A 17,179-nucleotide genomic window follows, 5' to 3' on the forward strand; every position below is an offset into this window, starting at 1 on the left:
CGAGTTATTTGGCTGCCTAAGTTAAAATGGGTCACCCTGTATATATATATACAATATATATAAAGTCGCGAATATGAATAAGACTAAAAACATAGTAATATCATTTTTAATTTCTGTACTTTTTCGTAATCGAATATCTGTCAGATATATATATATATATATATATATATATATATATATATATATATATATATACAGGGTGGGGCATTTATCTTGAGACAAGATAATATCTCGATTGGAGTCGATTATTTTGAAAAAAGTTTTAGACAAAAGTTGTAGGGCATTAAAGAGGCTATCGAAAGGTCCATATTACAACTTCCGGTCTAGACCGGAAGTGGCGTTTTTTGATCAGAATTCGTTTTTTTAAATGGAAACACCCATTTTTGCCGCGGATTTCGATTGAAAATCGAAAAAAAAAATACTTTTTGTTCTTATTTTTTCGATTTAACCCATATTTTGGCCATAAAAAACAAAAAAACACAAAAATCTTGAGATAACGGAGTACCTTATTGGAATCCCTTTTTTAACTTTAAGGTTGAAAAACTGTACAACTATTAACTACTTTTAGCACTACCCAGGAATAACGACGTGGACGTAGTAGTTTTTTATCCCTTTTGGGGTGCTTGTTTTAGGTGAGTCCCCTTGCCTCTCACAATTTGGTATGATTATCTTATCTGTTTGAAATTAATTTAATTTAATAAGTGCTCAAATTGGCGACCTTCGACTTCAATGCACTTATTGATCCGAACTTCCATAGATCGTACACAACTGCGGAGTACATCAGGTGATATTTTGGCACAAGCATTTCGGATTCGTTGCATCATATTTTCACGAGATGTTGGCACTTCTTTGTAAACTTCGCTCTTTATATAACCCCATAAATAAAAGTCTGGAGACGTAAGGTCTGGAAATCTTGCTGGCCAATTTACTGGACCCCCTCTACCGATCCAGCGTCCATTGAATTCGCGATCCAAAACTTCACGAGCAGTTCGGGAGTAATGCGATGGACATCCATCGTGTTGAAACTACATTTGTTGTCTTACATTTAAGGGTACGTCCTCAAGTAAAAGCGGAAGTTGATTTTGTAAAAAATTACGATATGTTTCGCCGTTTAAATTGCCTTCAATGAAGTATGGACCTACTATCTTGTCACCAACTATTCCACACCAAACGTTCACAGACCATTGACGCTGATGCTCAACTTCACGTAACCAATGTGGATTTTGAATACTCCAGTAGTGCATGTTATGTCTATTAACCATGCCGTGGTTCGTAAAAGAGGACTCGTCTGAAAATAGGACTTTAGCAAAGAAATTAGGATCTTGTTGTATTTGTTGACATGCCCATTGACAAAAGATAACGGTTCTGAAAATCATTATCATGAAGTTCTTGGTGCAACGAAATGTGATAGGGATGATATTTATAACGTTTTAATATCCTGCCTACACTACGTCGCGAAATTCCAGAATCGCGTGTAATTTGTCGAGTACTGACATGAGGGTCAACATTTACTGCAGCTAATACAGCAATTTCATTGTCAGTTTCAGTAACTAGGTTTCGACGGGCTCTTTTTCTCTTAGACACACTTCCCTCTTGTAGAAATTGTGTAACAACCCGATAAAAAGATGCTCGAGATCGCACGTTATCCGGAAAACGTTCAGCATAAAGTGTAACGGCATCGTCAACATTTCTACCACATTCACCATAAATAAGAATCATTTCTATCTTCTCTTCTACAGAAACAGCCTCCATTTTAAAAAAAGTTTTGCACTGACAAAATTTGAAAAGATAATCTGATTTCAGAAAAAAAATTAGGATAAATGAAATGGGGTAAATATCCCCTATATTAAATTTAAAAACTCACGAAAAAAGAAAACGAAAATACAAAAAAATGTCAATTATGCCTTTTCAAAGTAATCCGTTAAATCTTTTTCTAGTTTATTAAGTTTAGATTAAAAATCACCACCCCATGAAAAAGTAGTCTGTACTTTACATGTGATATATGCTATCCAAAGTGTTTTGGCCTCCTGGACACAACCCCAACAAAATACTCCGTTATCTCAAGATTTTTGTGTTTTTTTGTTTTTTATGGCCAAAATATGGGTTAAATCGAAAAAATAATAAAAACAAAAAGTATTTTTTTTTCGATTTCCAATCGAAATCCGCGGCAAAAAATGGGTGTTTCCATTTAAAAAAACGAATTCTGATCAATAAACGCTACTTCCGGTCTAGACCGGAAGTTGTAATATGGACCTTTCGATAGCCTCTTTAATGCCCTACAACTTTTGTCTAAAACTTTTTTCAAAATAATCGACTCCAATCGAGATATTATCTTGTCTCAAGATAAATGCCCCACCCTGTATATATACAGGGTTGGGAAAGTTACTTTTTAAAAGTAACTCGTTATCATTACCGTTCTTTTTTCTAAGAAGTAACTCGTTACCGTTACTCGTTACCAATTTTCAAAAGTAACTCGTTACCGTTACCGTTACTTAAAAATAACGTTACAATTTTCGTTACTTTTTAAATATAGGTTTATTAAATATTACAGGGTTTATTTTAATTTTTCCTCCTGCACAAAATTTATAGGCAAAGGCAAAATTTTTTTCGTTGCTAAGATTTGGTCGAAATTGAAAAACTTTAGAATATGCCGGCCATGGAATTTCACATTCCATTTCCTTTGAAGATTGAGATGCTTGCTTCTTCCATTATTTTTTATTTTTTACTATAATCTTCAGATTAAGATACAAATATCTTTTTGAGATTGAATATCAATATATGCCATGTGGAAAATGACTATAATGCCGGCAAACTAAGCAGCTTATGCGAGCACATGCTTGCACACTATTATAAGAAACAAAAGTTGTTACAAAATCTCAAAGATGAGATTTTTCTCATAACATTAAGAAATATAATTCCGTCATTATAATTCAGACAAACATCTATACACTTCACAATTATTAATGTTTTAAAACTTTGAAGTTACCGACTTCGAAAAGCAAAACAAAATCTAACCTGATTTTTATATACAATGCGTTCAGTAAAACAACTGCTCGTTGTCTTATCAACACTTGTTGATTTGGTTCTAAAAGTAAGAGTCAATCACGTTCGACTGTTATTCTATGTTCCGAAATTCGTTGCCAGTATTGATGAACGCAGCTTTTGTTTACTTCTTTTTCTTTCACATGTGCCCAATGACGCGTACATGTCATTCTGCATTCCACACACTTCTTTGAATAAAAATTACACAGTAAATTTGCAAAAAGTAGCGATAAAAGTAACTGTTAAATTCATTACTCGTTACCGAAAAATGTAACGAAGTTACTTTTTTCGTTACAAACGAAATTTGTAACGTCGTTACTTCCCAACCCTGTATATATATATATATATATATATATATATATATATATATATATAAAGTCGCGAATATGAATAAGACTAAAAACATAGTAATATCACTTTAATTTCTGATATCTGATACAAACAGATAAGATTCAGAATATTAAACTGATTGGAATCAATATAAATATAATAAATAAATGGAAAATTATTTATGTACTGCCTATTTGAGGCATAAAGCAAGAATTTAATTCTAAATAAATTACATCTCCAGTTTTACAAGTTACATTTACTTTTATCATTTACTTTATTATTAATTTAATTAAATTGAATTAGTCCTTCGCTATATGAGATATAACTACGATATAATATATATTACGATATAACATATATGTCATTTTAGAAAAAAATTGTAATTAACTTGCCGATAATATTGTTATTTAGCACCTGTAATAATCAATTTTGTATCAATTTATGTCACATTAATAAAAGTAAGCGCAAATCTTGTGCAGTTTCTGCTGTCAATTTGTCATCAGGTTGCATGCGCAGATTCTGCTCGGTTTTTGCTGACAATCTAACATCAAATTGCACGCGCAGATCCTGCTCGGTTTCTGCCGACAAGTTATGTTTTACAGACTCTGTCGCCAAAACAAAAGCTTAATGCGGACACAGATGGCTACGGTTCTGGTATGAGATTCTGATCGAATTTGCTGCCAATCTGCTGCCAACCTGCTAACATTTTGTTTACTTGGTACTTATTTACTTATACGGACCACCTCCAGATATAATCAATAATTTTCACATATGTTATTAAGATCATCACTCTGAGTAATGTGTGAAGATTCTAGTCGGCGGTCATTGTTTATTAAAAAGATATAAACAAAAAAGTTTCGTAAGTTCATTAATACATTTATCGAAAGAAAAGTCAATTGTTGCATAATTTCACATAAATTTGTAACTTTCTATGTAAAATGAAGTGTATCCTGCATTACAAACATGGATTAGATTAGGTTATATCTTTGAAAAGTGGAACTTCCCACAGAGAGGTGCAACATACTGTACCTACGCATGTACTTCCTAAGATGAAGCAAAATTTGCACTTAATGGCGATCAAGATTAAGTGAACTTTGCTTCATCTTAGAAAATATATACATATAATCTAACCCAACCCGTGTTTGTGATGCGGGATACACTTCACTTTGCATAGAAAGTTACAAATGTAACATTTTTCACGCACAAATAGTTTAATAACTCATTATATTTTGTTGTTAAAGCAAGAAATTCGTAGAATTTCATATTAACTGTACAACAATCTATCTTCTACTAAATCACCTTTTCTTAAATATTTTCAAAGTCATAAAAAAATATCAAAAATATAGAAACCTATCATTGTTCCACTATCTAATTTCAATATAAGAAAGGTAAACAATGTGAAACGACAACATAGTTTATATATAGTGTCATAAAATTACATATTATTCATTAGACGTTTTTTGTTTATAACTTTTTAATAAACAGTGACCGTCGACTAAAACCTTCAAAATGATGATCTTGATATAATGTGAGAATTATTGAAATCGGGAGGTGGTCCGTATAAGTAAATAATTATCCTAAACTGCAACATATTTCAATTTCAGCCAATTTGAGCGAAGCCACTTTTTTCATATAAAATTTGCGGGGTTCTTTACATTAAAATCGAAATGTAAAAAAAATAACATCTTATTTTTTATTTTTGACACATTAAACAAATTCTGAGAAACAAAATTAAAAACAACTTAGCCGCCATTTTTTTCAGTATTCAGAGAGAGAGACTTATTAAAAGAGGTCTTTAATATATACATGATTTGACAACTAAAAGAATATGCGCGCGTATTCTTTTTATCAAATATTATAAAGTTATTCAATTAAAATTGTTTGTTTGAGAAACTATGGTAAATGTTTACTTTACATCACACAGCTTGAAAAATTTTTATTTTGCAACATATGTTGTAGAGGATATATTCCTAAGTAATACACCGTTTGAACTTGTGGTACTCTTCGTTCCTGAGATATGCAATTTTGAAGTTTCATACTTTCATGTCTTTTCGTTATATCCTATTTATGTATTCACATTTTTTGTTTACATTGCTCAACACGGTTTGATATTATATTTTCCTTGTGTTTATATTTTTTTGTTTACGTTTGCTCCTTGTGACTTCCGTGTCGGAAATTTAAAAATTTAATACAATTTAATACAATTAAGAAATATCACAAATGTATGTGTACACACACACATACACGGGGGGTGCAAGGAGGGGGGGCTTCAGCCACCTTCCCGCAACCATCCCGCCGGTATTCCAGGTGGACCTCACTTTACAACTTACACTATATAATCATTGTGATTGAACTCTTCGCAATGCGTCCTCTACTGGCGAAGTGGTTGCAGGAAGGGGGGACAAAGCCCTCTCTGCATCCCTCGCGCGCGCGCGAGCGAGTGTGTGTGTGTGTGTGTGTGTGTGTGTGTGTGTGTGTGTGTGTGTGTGTGTGTGCCCTTCAACATACATAATGTAAAGTAACGAAAAGATGATATAAGTAAGTATGTAACTTCAAAATTACATATCCCAGAAACGAAGAGAGAACGCTATAAAATTCAAACGGTGTATTACTTAGTAATATGCCCTTTACAACATATATAAAAATAAAAATTTTTCGTGCTGTGACGTAAAGTAAACATTTACCGAAACTTTAATTATAAAGGATCATTGGAAATAATATAATCGACCAAAACTAGCCAAAATTCTTGTTTATTTATTTAAAAAATTTATTACGATGTTTTGACCATATAGTTGTGATCCTTTTCAAGTATACACTGGAATAATGAAATTAATAATTAAATTTTCAACGGATTGAATAGACACATAGATTAACTATGAACAATTTGAGTACATATAGTTCAAAAAATAGAGTATAACAATGTATATAAATCTTAATTTTGTAAACTCCACATATCACAGTTGCAAAATCATTACGTCTTGCCACATTTAAAAAAGAGAGATGAAACGTTGTGTCAGTGTGAGAGTTCGTCAAAAATTGAATATGTTAAATCAAAAAATAATAACAAACTACACGACCTTTATTACTTTGTCATAGATATTTAAGCTCTCCGTGTCCTTCTATAGGTTGATTGATATATTGAATTTTTTAATATAAAACATTTCAGCAATTTCTCTTTTTCACACCTATTTCTCATTGTGTAATATATTAGGTTTGTCCAGTCAAATTCGTGTTCAGATTCTAATTAATGTTTATTTACAGTTGCGGTCAAAATAATAGTGCATATATTATAAAATAAATAATATACAGGGTGTATCAGAGTGACCGTATCAGGCTAGTATTTCGAAAAATACGCATTTACTTGAAAAATGTTCCGAACAAAAGTTGTAGGACTTTAAGGGGCGCATTACATAGCATGATTAGTGTGACCTTGGATAGTGTTGTTAAGGACACGGAAAAATCAATTAAAAGTTTTTAAATGGAAACCCCTATTTTTGATTGTATATTCTTATAGCTGACCTCGAGAGCTTTCCAAAACACTATAATAAAGTTAGTTTTCATTAAGTATTTTCCGAATTATGAGGCTTGAAATCATTTCTTAATTTTACATAAATCGTAAAATATCTTGTAAAATATTCATTTTTCGATTATCTTACCTTAATACTTTTATGTACAAAATAATGAGAAGAATCAATTGGTGTAAAGAAAACACATAGTTGTTTAAAAAAAAAATATGTAATTGTTAATTGCAAATTACATATTTTTTTCTTAAAAACAACTATGTTTTTTCTTTACACCAATTGATTCCTCTCATTATTTTATACATAAAATTATTAAGGTAAGATAATCGAAAAATGAATATTTCACAAGATATTTTACGATTTATGTAAAATTAAGAAATGATTTCAAGCCTCATAATTCGGAAAGTACTTAATGAAAACTAACTTTATTATAGTGTTTTGGAAAGCTCTCGAGGTCAGCTATAAGAATATACAATCAAAAATAGGGGTTTCCATTTAAAAACTTTTAATTGATTTTTCCGTGTCCTTAACAACACTCTCCAAGGTCACACTAACCATGCTATGTAATGCGCCCCTTAAAGTCCTACAACTTTTGTTCGGAACATTTTTCAAGTAAATGTGTATTTTTCGAAATACCAGCCTGATACGGTCGCTCTGATACACCCTGTAAATAAAAAAAATTTATCACGCCATAATGTATTTTTACTTTTATTTATTTTATTAACTTATTAAATCGAAAGGAATTAGGCTCGTTATATATTCAATAACATGATAAGAAAACTAGCGTCTACGAGCCACAGAGGATGGTAAAATGCCTGAAAAATTCTTTTTAATTGTACGCGAAATTTTAAACGAAAAACACGGCATATGCATATATTTTACTTGGTGCATTTAACCAAGATATAGATTCTCATTTTCGAGAAATTCTATACAACCCTCTTTACCCCCCTGAAGAGACGTAGACGAGAAAAATATCGGGGCGAACAATTAAATAGAATTTTTCAGGCATTTTACCATCCTCTGTGGCTCGTAGACGCTAGTTTTCTTATCATGTTATTGAATATATAACGAGCCTAATTCCTTTCGATTTAATTTAATTCACGCGCTAGCTGAAATGATCGCGTTTCATTGTCCATAGTTATAAACAAATAGACGAGGGTAGTATTGGTGTGGGGCTGAATAGCTCAGTGGTAAGAGCAGTCGCCCGGCAAGCGAAAGACTCGGGTTCGATTCCCGATTCAGCGACTTCGCCCCGATATTTTTCTCGTCTACGTCTCTTCAGGGGGGTAAAGAGGGTTGTATAGAATTTCTCGAAAATGAGAATCTATATCTTGGTTAAATGCACCAAGTAAAATATATGCATATGCCGTGTTTTTCGTTTAAAATTTCGCGTACAATTAAAAAGAATTTTTCAGGCATTTTACCATCCTCTGTGGCTCGTAGACGCTAGTTTTCTTATCATGTTATTGAATATATAACGAGCCTAATTCCTTTCGATTTAATAAGTTAATAAAATAAATAAAAGTAAAAATACATTATGGCGTGATAAATTTTTTTTATTTACAGGGTGTATCAGAGCGACCGTATCAGGCTGGTATTTCGAAAAATACACATTTACTTGAAAAATGTTCCGAACAAAAGTTGTAGGACTTTAAGGGGCGCATTACATAGCATGGTTAGTGTGACCTTGGATAGTGTTGTTAAGGACACGGAAAAATCAATTAAAAGTTTTTAAATGGAAACCCCTATTTTTGATTGTATATTCTTATAGCTGACCTCGAGAGCTTTCCAAAACACTATAATAAAGTTAGTTTTCATTAAGTATTTTCCGAATTATGAGGCTTGAAATCATTTCTTAATTTTACATAAATCGTAAAATATCTTGTAAAATATTCATTTTTCGATTATCTTACCTTAATACTTTTATGTACAAAATAATGAGAAGAATCAATTGGTGTAAAGAAAACACATAGTTGTTTAAAAAAAAAATATGTAATTGTTAATTGCAAATTACATATTTTTTTCTTAAAAACAACTATGTTTTTTCTTTACACCAATTGATTCCTCTCATTATTTTATACATAAAATTATTAAGGTAAGATAATCGAAAAATGAATATTTCACAAGATATTTTACGATTTATGTAAAATTAAGAAATGATTTCAAGCCTCATAATTCGGAAAGTACTTAATGAAAACTAACTTTATTATAGTGTTTTGGAAAGCTCTCGAGGTCAGCTATAAGAATATACAATCAAAAATAGGGGTTTCCATTTAAAAACTTTTAATTGATTTTTCCGTGTCCTTAACAACACTCTCCAAGGTCACACTAACCATGCTATGTAATGCGCCCCTTAAAGTCCTACAACTTTTGTTCGGAACATTTTTCAAGTAAATGTGTATTTTTCGAAATACCAGCCTGATACGGTCGCTCTGATACACCCTGTAAATAAAAAAAATTTATCACGCCATAATGTATTTTTACTTTTATTTATTTTATTAACTTATTAAATCGAAAGGAATTAGGCTCGTTATATATTCAATAACATGATAAGAAAACTAGCGTCTACGAGCCACAGAGGATGGTAAAATGCCTGAAAAATTCTTTTTAATTGTACGCGAAATTTTAAACGAAAAACACGGCATATGCATATATTTTACTTGGTGCATTTAACCAAGATATAGATTCTCATTTTCGAGAAATTCTATACAACCCTCTTTACCCCCCTGAAGAGACGTAGACGAGAAAAATATCGGGGCGAAGTCGCTGAATCGGGAATCGAACCCGAGTCTTTCGCTTGCCGGGCGACTGCTCTTACCACTGAGCTATTCAGCCCCACACCAATACTACCCTCGTCTATTTGTTTATAACTATGGACAATGAAACGCGATCATTTCAGCTAGCGCGTGAATTAAATTAAATCGAAAGGAATTAGGCTCGTTATATATTCAATAACATGATAAGAAAACTAGCGTCTACGAGCCACAGAGGATGGTAAAATGCCTGAAAAATTCTATTTAATTGTTCGCCCCGATATTTTTCTCGTCTACGTCTCTTCAGGGGGGTAAAGAGGGTTGTATAGAATTTCTCAAAAATGAGAATCTATATCTTGGTTAAATGCACCAAGTAAAATATATGCATATGCCGTGTTTTTCGTTTAAAATTTCGCGTACAATTAAAAAGAATTTTTCAGGCATTTTACCATCCTCTGTGGCTCGTAGACGCTAGTTTTCTTATCATTTTATTAACTTATGTTAACTTATGTTATTTTTATTTATTTTATTAACTTATGTTACACAACAACAATTTAATCAAAAAACTGAAACTGATACTTCAATATTATAAGAAAAAACTTAAAATGTGTTCCAAAGTATCAAAATGTGGATGGTAAAAAAAATAGTAGTATTGGACCTTTTACACTAAAGAAGAAACAAAAAGATAATATTAGTTGCTAAACTTAAACATTATCTTTAAACAGAATTTCGATATTTTTATATCAAATTAATAGTTTAGTTGCATGTTCTTTGTTGAATATAACTGCAGCACATCGACGCTTCATGGAGTTGACGAGATCTTGACACCTTTCTACAGATATAGAGCTCCAAGATTGTTGCACTACTGTCCATAGTTCATTACTATTAGCTGGCTTGCGACTAGCAACCGCGTTTTTAACGTCACAGATTCTCAATTGGGTTGAGATTTGGCGATTGTGCGGGCCACTCCATGACCTCAACCTGATTGTCTTGAAACCACTTTTTAGCGAGTTTGCTCGTGTGCTTCGGGTCATTGTCCTGTTGGAAGACCCATATCAGTGGCATTTCTTCGCGAGCATACGGCAGCATAATTTCCTGCAGAATTTTCACATAAATATGTCGATCCATAATTTCTTTGATCCAGTATATGGGACCAACACCATAAAAAGAAAAACACGCCCAAATCATAATACTGGATCCACCATGTTTTATCGTTTTGGTGGTGAATTTTGGATTGTATTCGGTATTGGGCAGTCGTCTAACGTAGAGTCGAGACCTCTTTCCACCATACAACACAATTTTACTCTCATCCGACCACAAAATATTTCTCCATTTCTCTTCTGGCCAATCTAAATGCTCCCTCGCAAATTTCATTCTTTTTATCACATGCTTGTTTGTAAGCAGAGGTACTTTCCTCGGATTGTGAGCTGCTAGGTTATGTTCTCTTAAACGTCTGCGAACAGTTTCAAGGCTTGCTTGTATATTTAGATTATTTTTTATTTGTGTTGTTGACATAAATGGGTTGCTTTTAGAGTGTTGAACTACTCGTCTGATTAACTTCGGCGACATTGACGGCTTGCGTCCACGTGTCTCGGATTTTGATTCGTATTTTAAAGCATTTCGGATCATTGTCGGGGAGCAGCCTATACAAGGTGTCCGTCGATTTTCGACCTAAATGAAATAAATAAGTAGATTGGCTCGAATTAAGAAGGAATGACCTGTATTGTTTTGGGATTGTCGCAATAATTAATGAAATATTAAATAAAAAAGATCGGCCAATCTGCATGAGTAAAAGCGCGCGGCGACGAGAGTCGTCCCACCGTAATCCGATACTACGAGCGCGGCGAAGCGGTGGGCGGGTCGCTCTCCGAGACATGATGGTGGTTTGCGATATATCGCAATACCGCGCCGAAAAATGACCCGTCCCCCCTTTTCGTGGCGAGAAAATGATGCGCTATCATTTCCACACCACCTTGCGGTAGATAGCATGATGCGCTTTTTTTATAGTGGTTTCCCCCATAGGCCTATTCCACTCTCAATTTAAAAATTATTCAAAATGCTATTTACTATACGCTGAATATATCGTAAATGTAAAAAATTAATGGACAGTACCTTTACAAAAATTGATTCGTGGTTGAAAATCCCTCGATAAAATGTATTGCACGCGTTGATAATGTGATACGATGATAAAATTCTTCAAGAATCCTTTCTTCATCTCGTACACGAAGACGCACTGCTGGACCGGTTATCCCGATATTATGCACGACACTCAGTTTCACATAATTATTGCACAACACGTAAAATTGTACGTCCACTTGGTTTTCGTGCACGCCCGAGAAATGATTCCATGTAAATTGCGGCCGCACGATAAGTATTTTGTCCGTATGCCACAATCATATCCGTATATTCCTGCAGAGTACACTTCATTTTCTCTGTTAATTTACTACGCAAACACAAGATTTTTATTAAAACGTCTTAGCTCTCGCACGCTGTTACCAGACTGCGTACGCCAGCAGCACACAACTACAGCTGAGCGACATGCGAGTGTAATCATAGTGCGCAGGCGTCGAACTCACACGTACGCTTACACTCACATGTCCGCTCAGCTGTCAGCTGTAGTTGCGTGCTGCTGGCGTACGCAGTCTGGTAACAGCGTGCGAGAGCTAAGACGTTTTAATAAAAATCTTGTGTTTGCGTAGTAAATTAACAGAGAAAATGAAGTGTACTCTGCAGGAATATACGGATATGATTGTGGCATACGGACAAAATACTTATCGTGCGGCCGCAATTTACATGGAATCATTTCTCGGGCGTGCACGAAAACCAAGTGGACGTACAATTTTACGTGTTGTGCAATAATTATGTGAAACTGAGTGTCGTGCATAATATCGGGATAACCGGTCCAGCAGTGCGTCTTCGTGTACGAGATGAAGAAAGGATTCTTGAAGAATTTTATCATCGTATCACATTATCAACGCGTGCAATACATTTTATCGAGGGATTTTCAACCACGAATCAATTTTTGTAAAGGTACTGTCCATTAATTTTTTACATTTACGATATATTCAGCGTATAGTAAATAGCATTTTGAATAATTTTTAAATTGAGAGTGGAATAGGCCTATGGGGGAAACCACTATAAAAAAAGCGCATCATGCTATCTACCGCAAGGTGGTGTGGAAATGATAGCGCATCATTTTCTCGCCACGAAAAGGGGGGACGGGTCATTTTTCGGCGCGGTATTGCGATATATCGCAAACCACCATCATGTCTCGGAGAGCGACCCGCCCACCGCTTCGCCGCGCTCGTAGTATCGGATTACGGTGGGACGACTCTCGTCGCCGCGCGCTTTTACTCATGCAGATTGGCCGATCTTTTTTATTTAATATTTCATTAATTATTGCGACAATCCCAAAACAATACAGGTCATTCCTTCTTAATTCGAGCCAATCTACTTATTTATTTCATTTAGGTCGAAAATCGACGGACACCCTGTATAATTCTGAATTTCAGCGTAGGTTTTATCCTCCAAAATTAACTTTTTTATAAGATTACGCTTTTCAGGGGTGTAATGCTTACCTCGCCCCATTTCTGTAAAAAAAATTATCCCGATTTCGATATTGTGTCTTAAAGAACTAATCAGAAAATTCAGTATGATTTTCCAACAGTTTTAAAGCACGCAATTTATCAGATTTTGTTTTTATTACAAAAATTAGTTAAACACTTCTATTATTTTGACCGCACAAAAAATCACCACACTCCAAAGATAGAGGAATTGACAATAACTACAGCAAATTATCGTGTTTACAATCACTTGATCCAAGAGTGTTTTGACAATATAACTGTATTTAACAGTAATATCTAGTCAAAAAATCGAATAAAAAGAAATCGAATAATTTATTTATACTTATTCCCGCCACTACTATTATTTTGACCGCAACTGTATAACAGAATGATTCGTTTCATGCAATTTTATATTACTAAAATGCTCTTTCACTCTAGTACGTAGATGTCTTTTTGTTTGCTCAATATATGACACATTACAATTTTTGCCATTTAATTTGTATACAACATTTGTTTTATCGTTATTATGTAAAATATCCTTGACACGTTTTATTAAAGTATTTAGTTTTTTTGTTATTTTATAGACGACTTAAGCCGCTCCCTCGCAATAAACGGCAGAAGTCATGACTCACATCTTTAACGTATGATAATATAATTAAATGAAAGATGTCCTGTGGAAACGTATAAGATTTGCGTCAACGTTATTGCTGTAGTCACGATTATTTAAAAAAATTTGATTCTTTTTTGTATGTGTTCGTTTTATGTGATTCGTTTTATGATATGTTCAGGGAAACAGTTATTGAGCAAAATGTCATGTACTAACTCTATATTTTTTTGTTGGAAACTGTCATGAGATAATAAAATTGATCAACCAAATTGTAAATAGTATTCATTTTGTATTTCAACGCCCAGACAGCACATAGATATTCATAAAATGTTCTACAAATATCCTTCAAGGATATTGAGAATATCCATAAAATGTTCGTTTTATGTTCCTCAAATATACAGTATGGTATATCCATAGCATATCCAAATATGAAATTGGTGGACATAATTTAATCCCTGACGTGTCCAAAAGATATCCGATGGACGTCTAATGGACATAAATTAGTAATAACAGATATACGAAACGGGCTTTATACGGACGTGATAAGGAGATGAAAATGGGATTAGATACAAAATTTGAATTTATATATTAAAAAGATGAAATATATATTTTTTTAAACAATACATTTATTAAAGAAAATTTATATTACATATACATTAATGCAATATCACATATTATTTAAATGTTACTTTTATTGCACAAAACGATTATAAAACAGATAATTAAAAAAATATGTTTTATATTTATGGAAAAAGAACTTTTATGATCTAAACATATCATAATTTTTAAACGAAACATATATATTTTAATCCCTAAATAATAATATAATTTATCTTTTTCATATAAAATTTTACATAAAAATTTTATTTATAATTTATACTTGCATATTGCACTTTACATCTTAAGTAAATAAATTAACAGATTATTTTCGTTTATTCGTCGGACATTTACTTGTCCGACTTATAAAATCAATTTAATATCTGAAACTGGTGCATTTAGATCAGAAATTAAATTGAACAGTATATTTTTAATCTTATTTGTTATCTTTTGCAAACTTTATATAATTCTCATAACTAAAACTTAAATACGAGAAAGATGGCACATCGCACGTCACATAGCGGTAAATGAACGAACTAATATATCCTTGCGTGTTCGCGCGAAACTTTGATCTCCAAGATCGGACATCTTGTGGACGTTCAAATATTGACCGTTAACGGATGTCTTAAATCAGATGTACAATGGACGTTTATTTTATATCCATGGACGTGCGGACGTAAAATGAACATAAAATGAATGTCTATAGGATGTCCTGTGCTGTCTGGGACGGATGGTTTGAATGGTAGTTTATATACCTCTCAGATGAAGTAGGTTTGCTATATCAGTTTCATTATTCCAGTGTATACTTGAAAAGAACCACAACCATATGGCTATATCAGTTTCATTATTCCAGTGTATACTTGAAAAGAACCACAACCATATGGTCGAAACATCGTAATAAATTTTTTAAATAAATAAACAAGAATTTTGGCTAGTTTTTAGTCAATTATATTCCAATGATCCTTTGATTATTCTATTAGCAATATTAAGATAATTTAAGAATTTTTAATTATAAATTGTAATAAAATACAATCTTTTAAATTTGTTATAGGCAACTGAAGATAACTTAAAGAATATTTCAACACGTATCCAAAAAAGAGTAAGTGTTATAAATATTGAGTGTTATAAATATTGAGTACAACATACTCACACGGAAAAATTTATCTAATAGATATCTAATAAATGTCTAAATGTCCATATAAGGTCCATATTCTCTATAGATAACAAGTAGATGTATATATAACATCCACATATCTATGTATATGCATTAAGTAGCTATCAGAAATACCCCCGGATGTACACATATTATCCATATATCTACATTCACACACAAAAAATACGGGCCACTAAATTTTAGCATAATTTTTTAACATCTTTCAATAACATAACAATAAATTAGCGAAAAAATCATCGTATTAAGATGAAAATACAAATTAAAACCTGAACATTTCTTTTAAAAAGCAAAAACACAAATTTCAGTTACAAAAAATATTTTACAAAAAATATTTTAAAATAACGGGCGTTGAAGATTGACTTTGAGAAATGAGAAACAAATTTTTCTTTAATTGGTACAAAAATTTTTGTTTTCTGTGGTACAAAAATGTATGGGTTTTTAATTCATTTATTTCCTAATAAATTCATATTTTAATCAATTTTCTATGATCTTTTTTGATATAGTTATATTTTGAGGAAAGATTTGAATCTGACTGTCTATCTGTATGAAGCATCTTGGATCGAGTTACACTTTTATTTCTTTTTTGAAAAAGTTTTCTATGAATTTGTTTCTGAATTGCAGATTTTACAACGATAGTTTCATTTTGTAACATTTTCTTCAAAACGGTGTAACTTTATCAAAAAAGATAGAAAATTTATTAAAATATGGATTTGTTAAGAAATAAATAAGCTTAAAAACATTTTTGTACCAGGAAGCTGATTTTCCTGAGCAATACAGCGGTTTAAAAAAAAATTTGTTTTCTATTTCTCAAAGTCTATCTTCATTCAGCATTTGTCATTTTGTAAAACATTTTTTGTAACTTAAATTTGGTTTTTTTTTATTTTTAAGACGACTGTTTAATTTGAGTTTTATTTCATATTAATATGGTTATTTTTTTGCTGATTTGTTGCCATTAAAAGATGTTAAAATATTTTGCTAAAATTTAGTAGTCCGTTTTTTTGAGTGTATATTCATCAAATAGCTACCAAAGATATCCAATGGATATTCATATATTTCCACGAGTTTCATGCCTTGCTGCTAGGTGGCGAAAAGGAAAACGCCTAATTTGAAAGTGAGATCCATCTAACAAGGAGAGGACACGACCTTGGGAACACTGATTTGAATAAAATTTTAAGTGCGTGTAGTACTCAACCAAAGAAGTTTTTGAGGAAAGTGAGAGGACGCAACGCTCAGCCGTTTTTGAAAAAAACCAAGTGAAAAATATGCCGTATCTTGTATACCGGTGAGTTTAGACTGATCATCAAGTAAGCGACGTAGCTCGGATGGTAAAGCCCGAGACTACTACGCTGCTGGTCACAGGTTCGATCCCGACCTGTGGTAGTTTCTTTTTTCATTTTTTTTTCATTTCTTTTACGCGAAACTTACAATATTTTTTTAAATGAAGTAAATTTAATAAATAATTTAATTTTTTTGTTTTTATTTTCCATTAGAAAAGGCAATTTATTTACGATACGTCGTTAATTTATATTTAATTTCATAAAACCTTACAATTCTATATATTCCACTCGATATATTTTACTACTTCTATATAT

At 32.4% G+C, this 17,179-nt stretch overlaps 1 protein-coding gene across 1 annotated transcript in view; it reads left to right on the forward strand.

Moving 5' to 3' along the window:
- LOC112637342 overlaps positions 1-15,487 on the forward strand; it is a 46,520-nt gene extending 31,033 nt beyond the window's left edge. The window contains exon 9 of the mRNA XM_025406789.1: positions 15,465-15,487. Coding sequence (XP_025262574.1) covers positions 15,465-15,472 — 8 coding nt within the window. The 3' untranslated portion in view covers positions 15,473-15,487. The remainder of the gene's footprint in view (positions 1-15,464) is intronic.
- The last annotated feature ends 1,692 nt before the right edge of the window (positions 15,488-17,179 follow it).

The sequence above is a fragment of the Camponotus floridanus genome, unplaced genomic scaffold (genome assembly GCF_003227725.1).
Source record: "Camponotus floridanus strain SB8 unplaced genomic scaffold, Cflo_v7.5 scaffold154, whole genome shotgun sequence".
Classification (NCBI taxonomy): Eukaryota; Metazoa; Arthropoda; class Insecta; order Hymenoptera; family Formicidae; genus Camponotus; species Camponotus floridanus.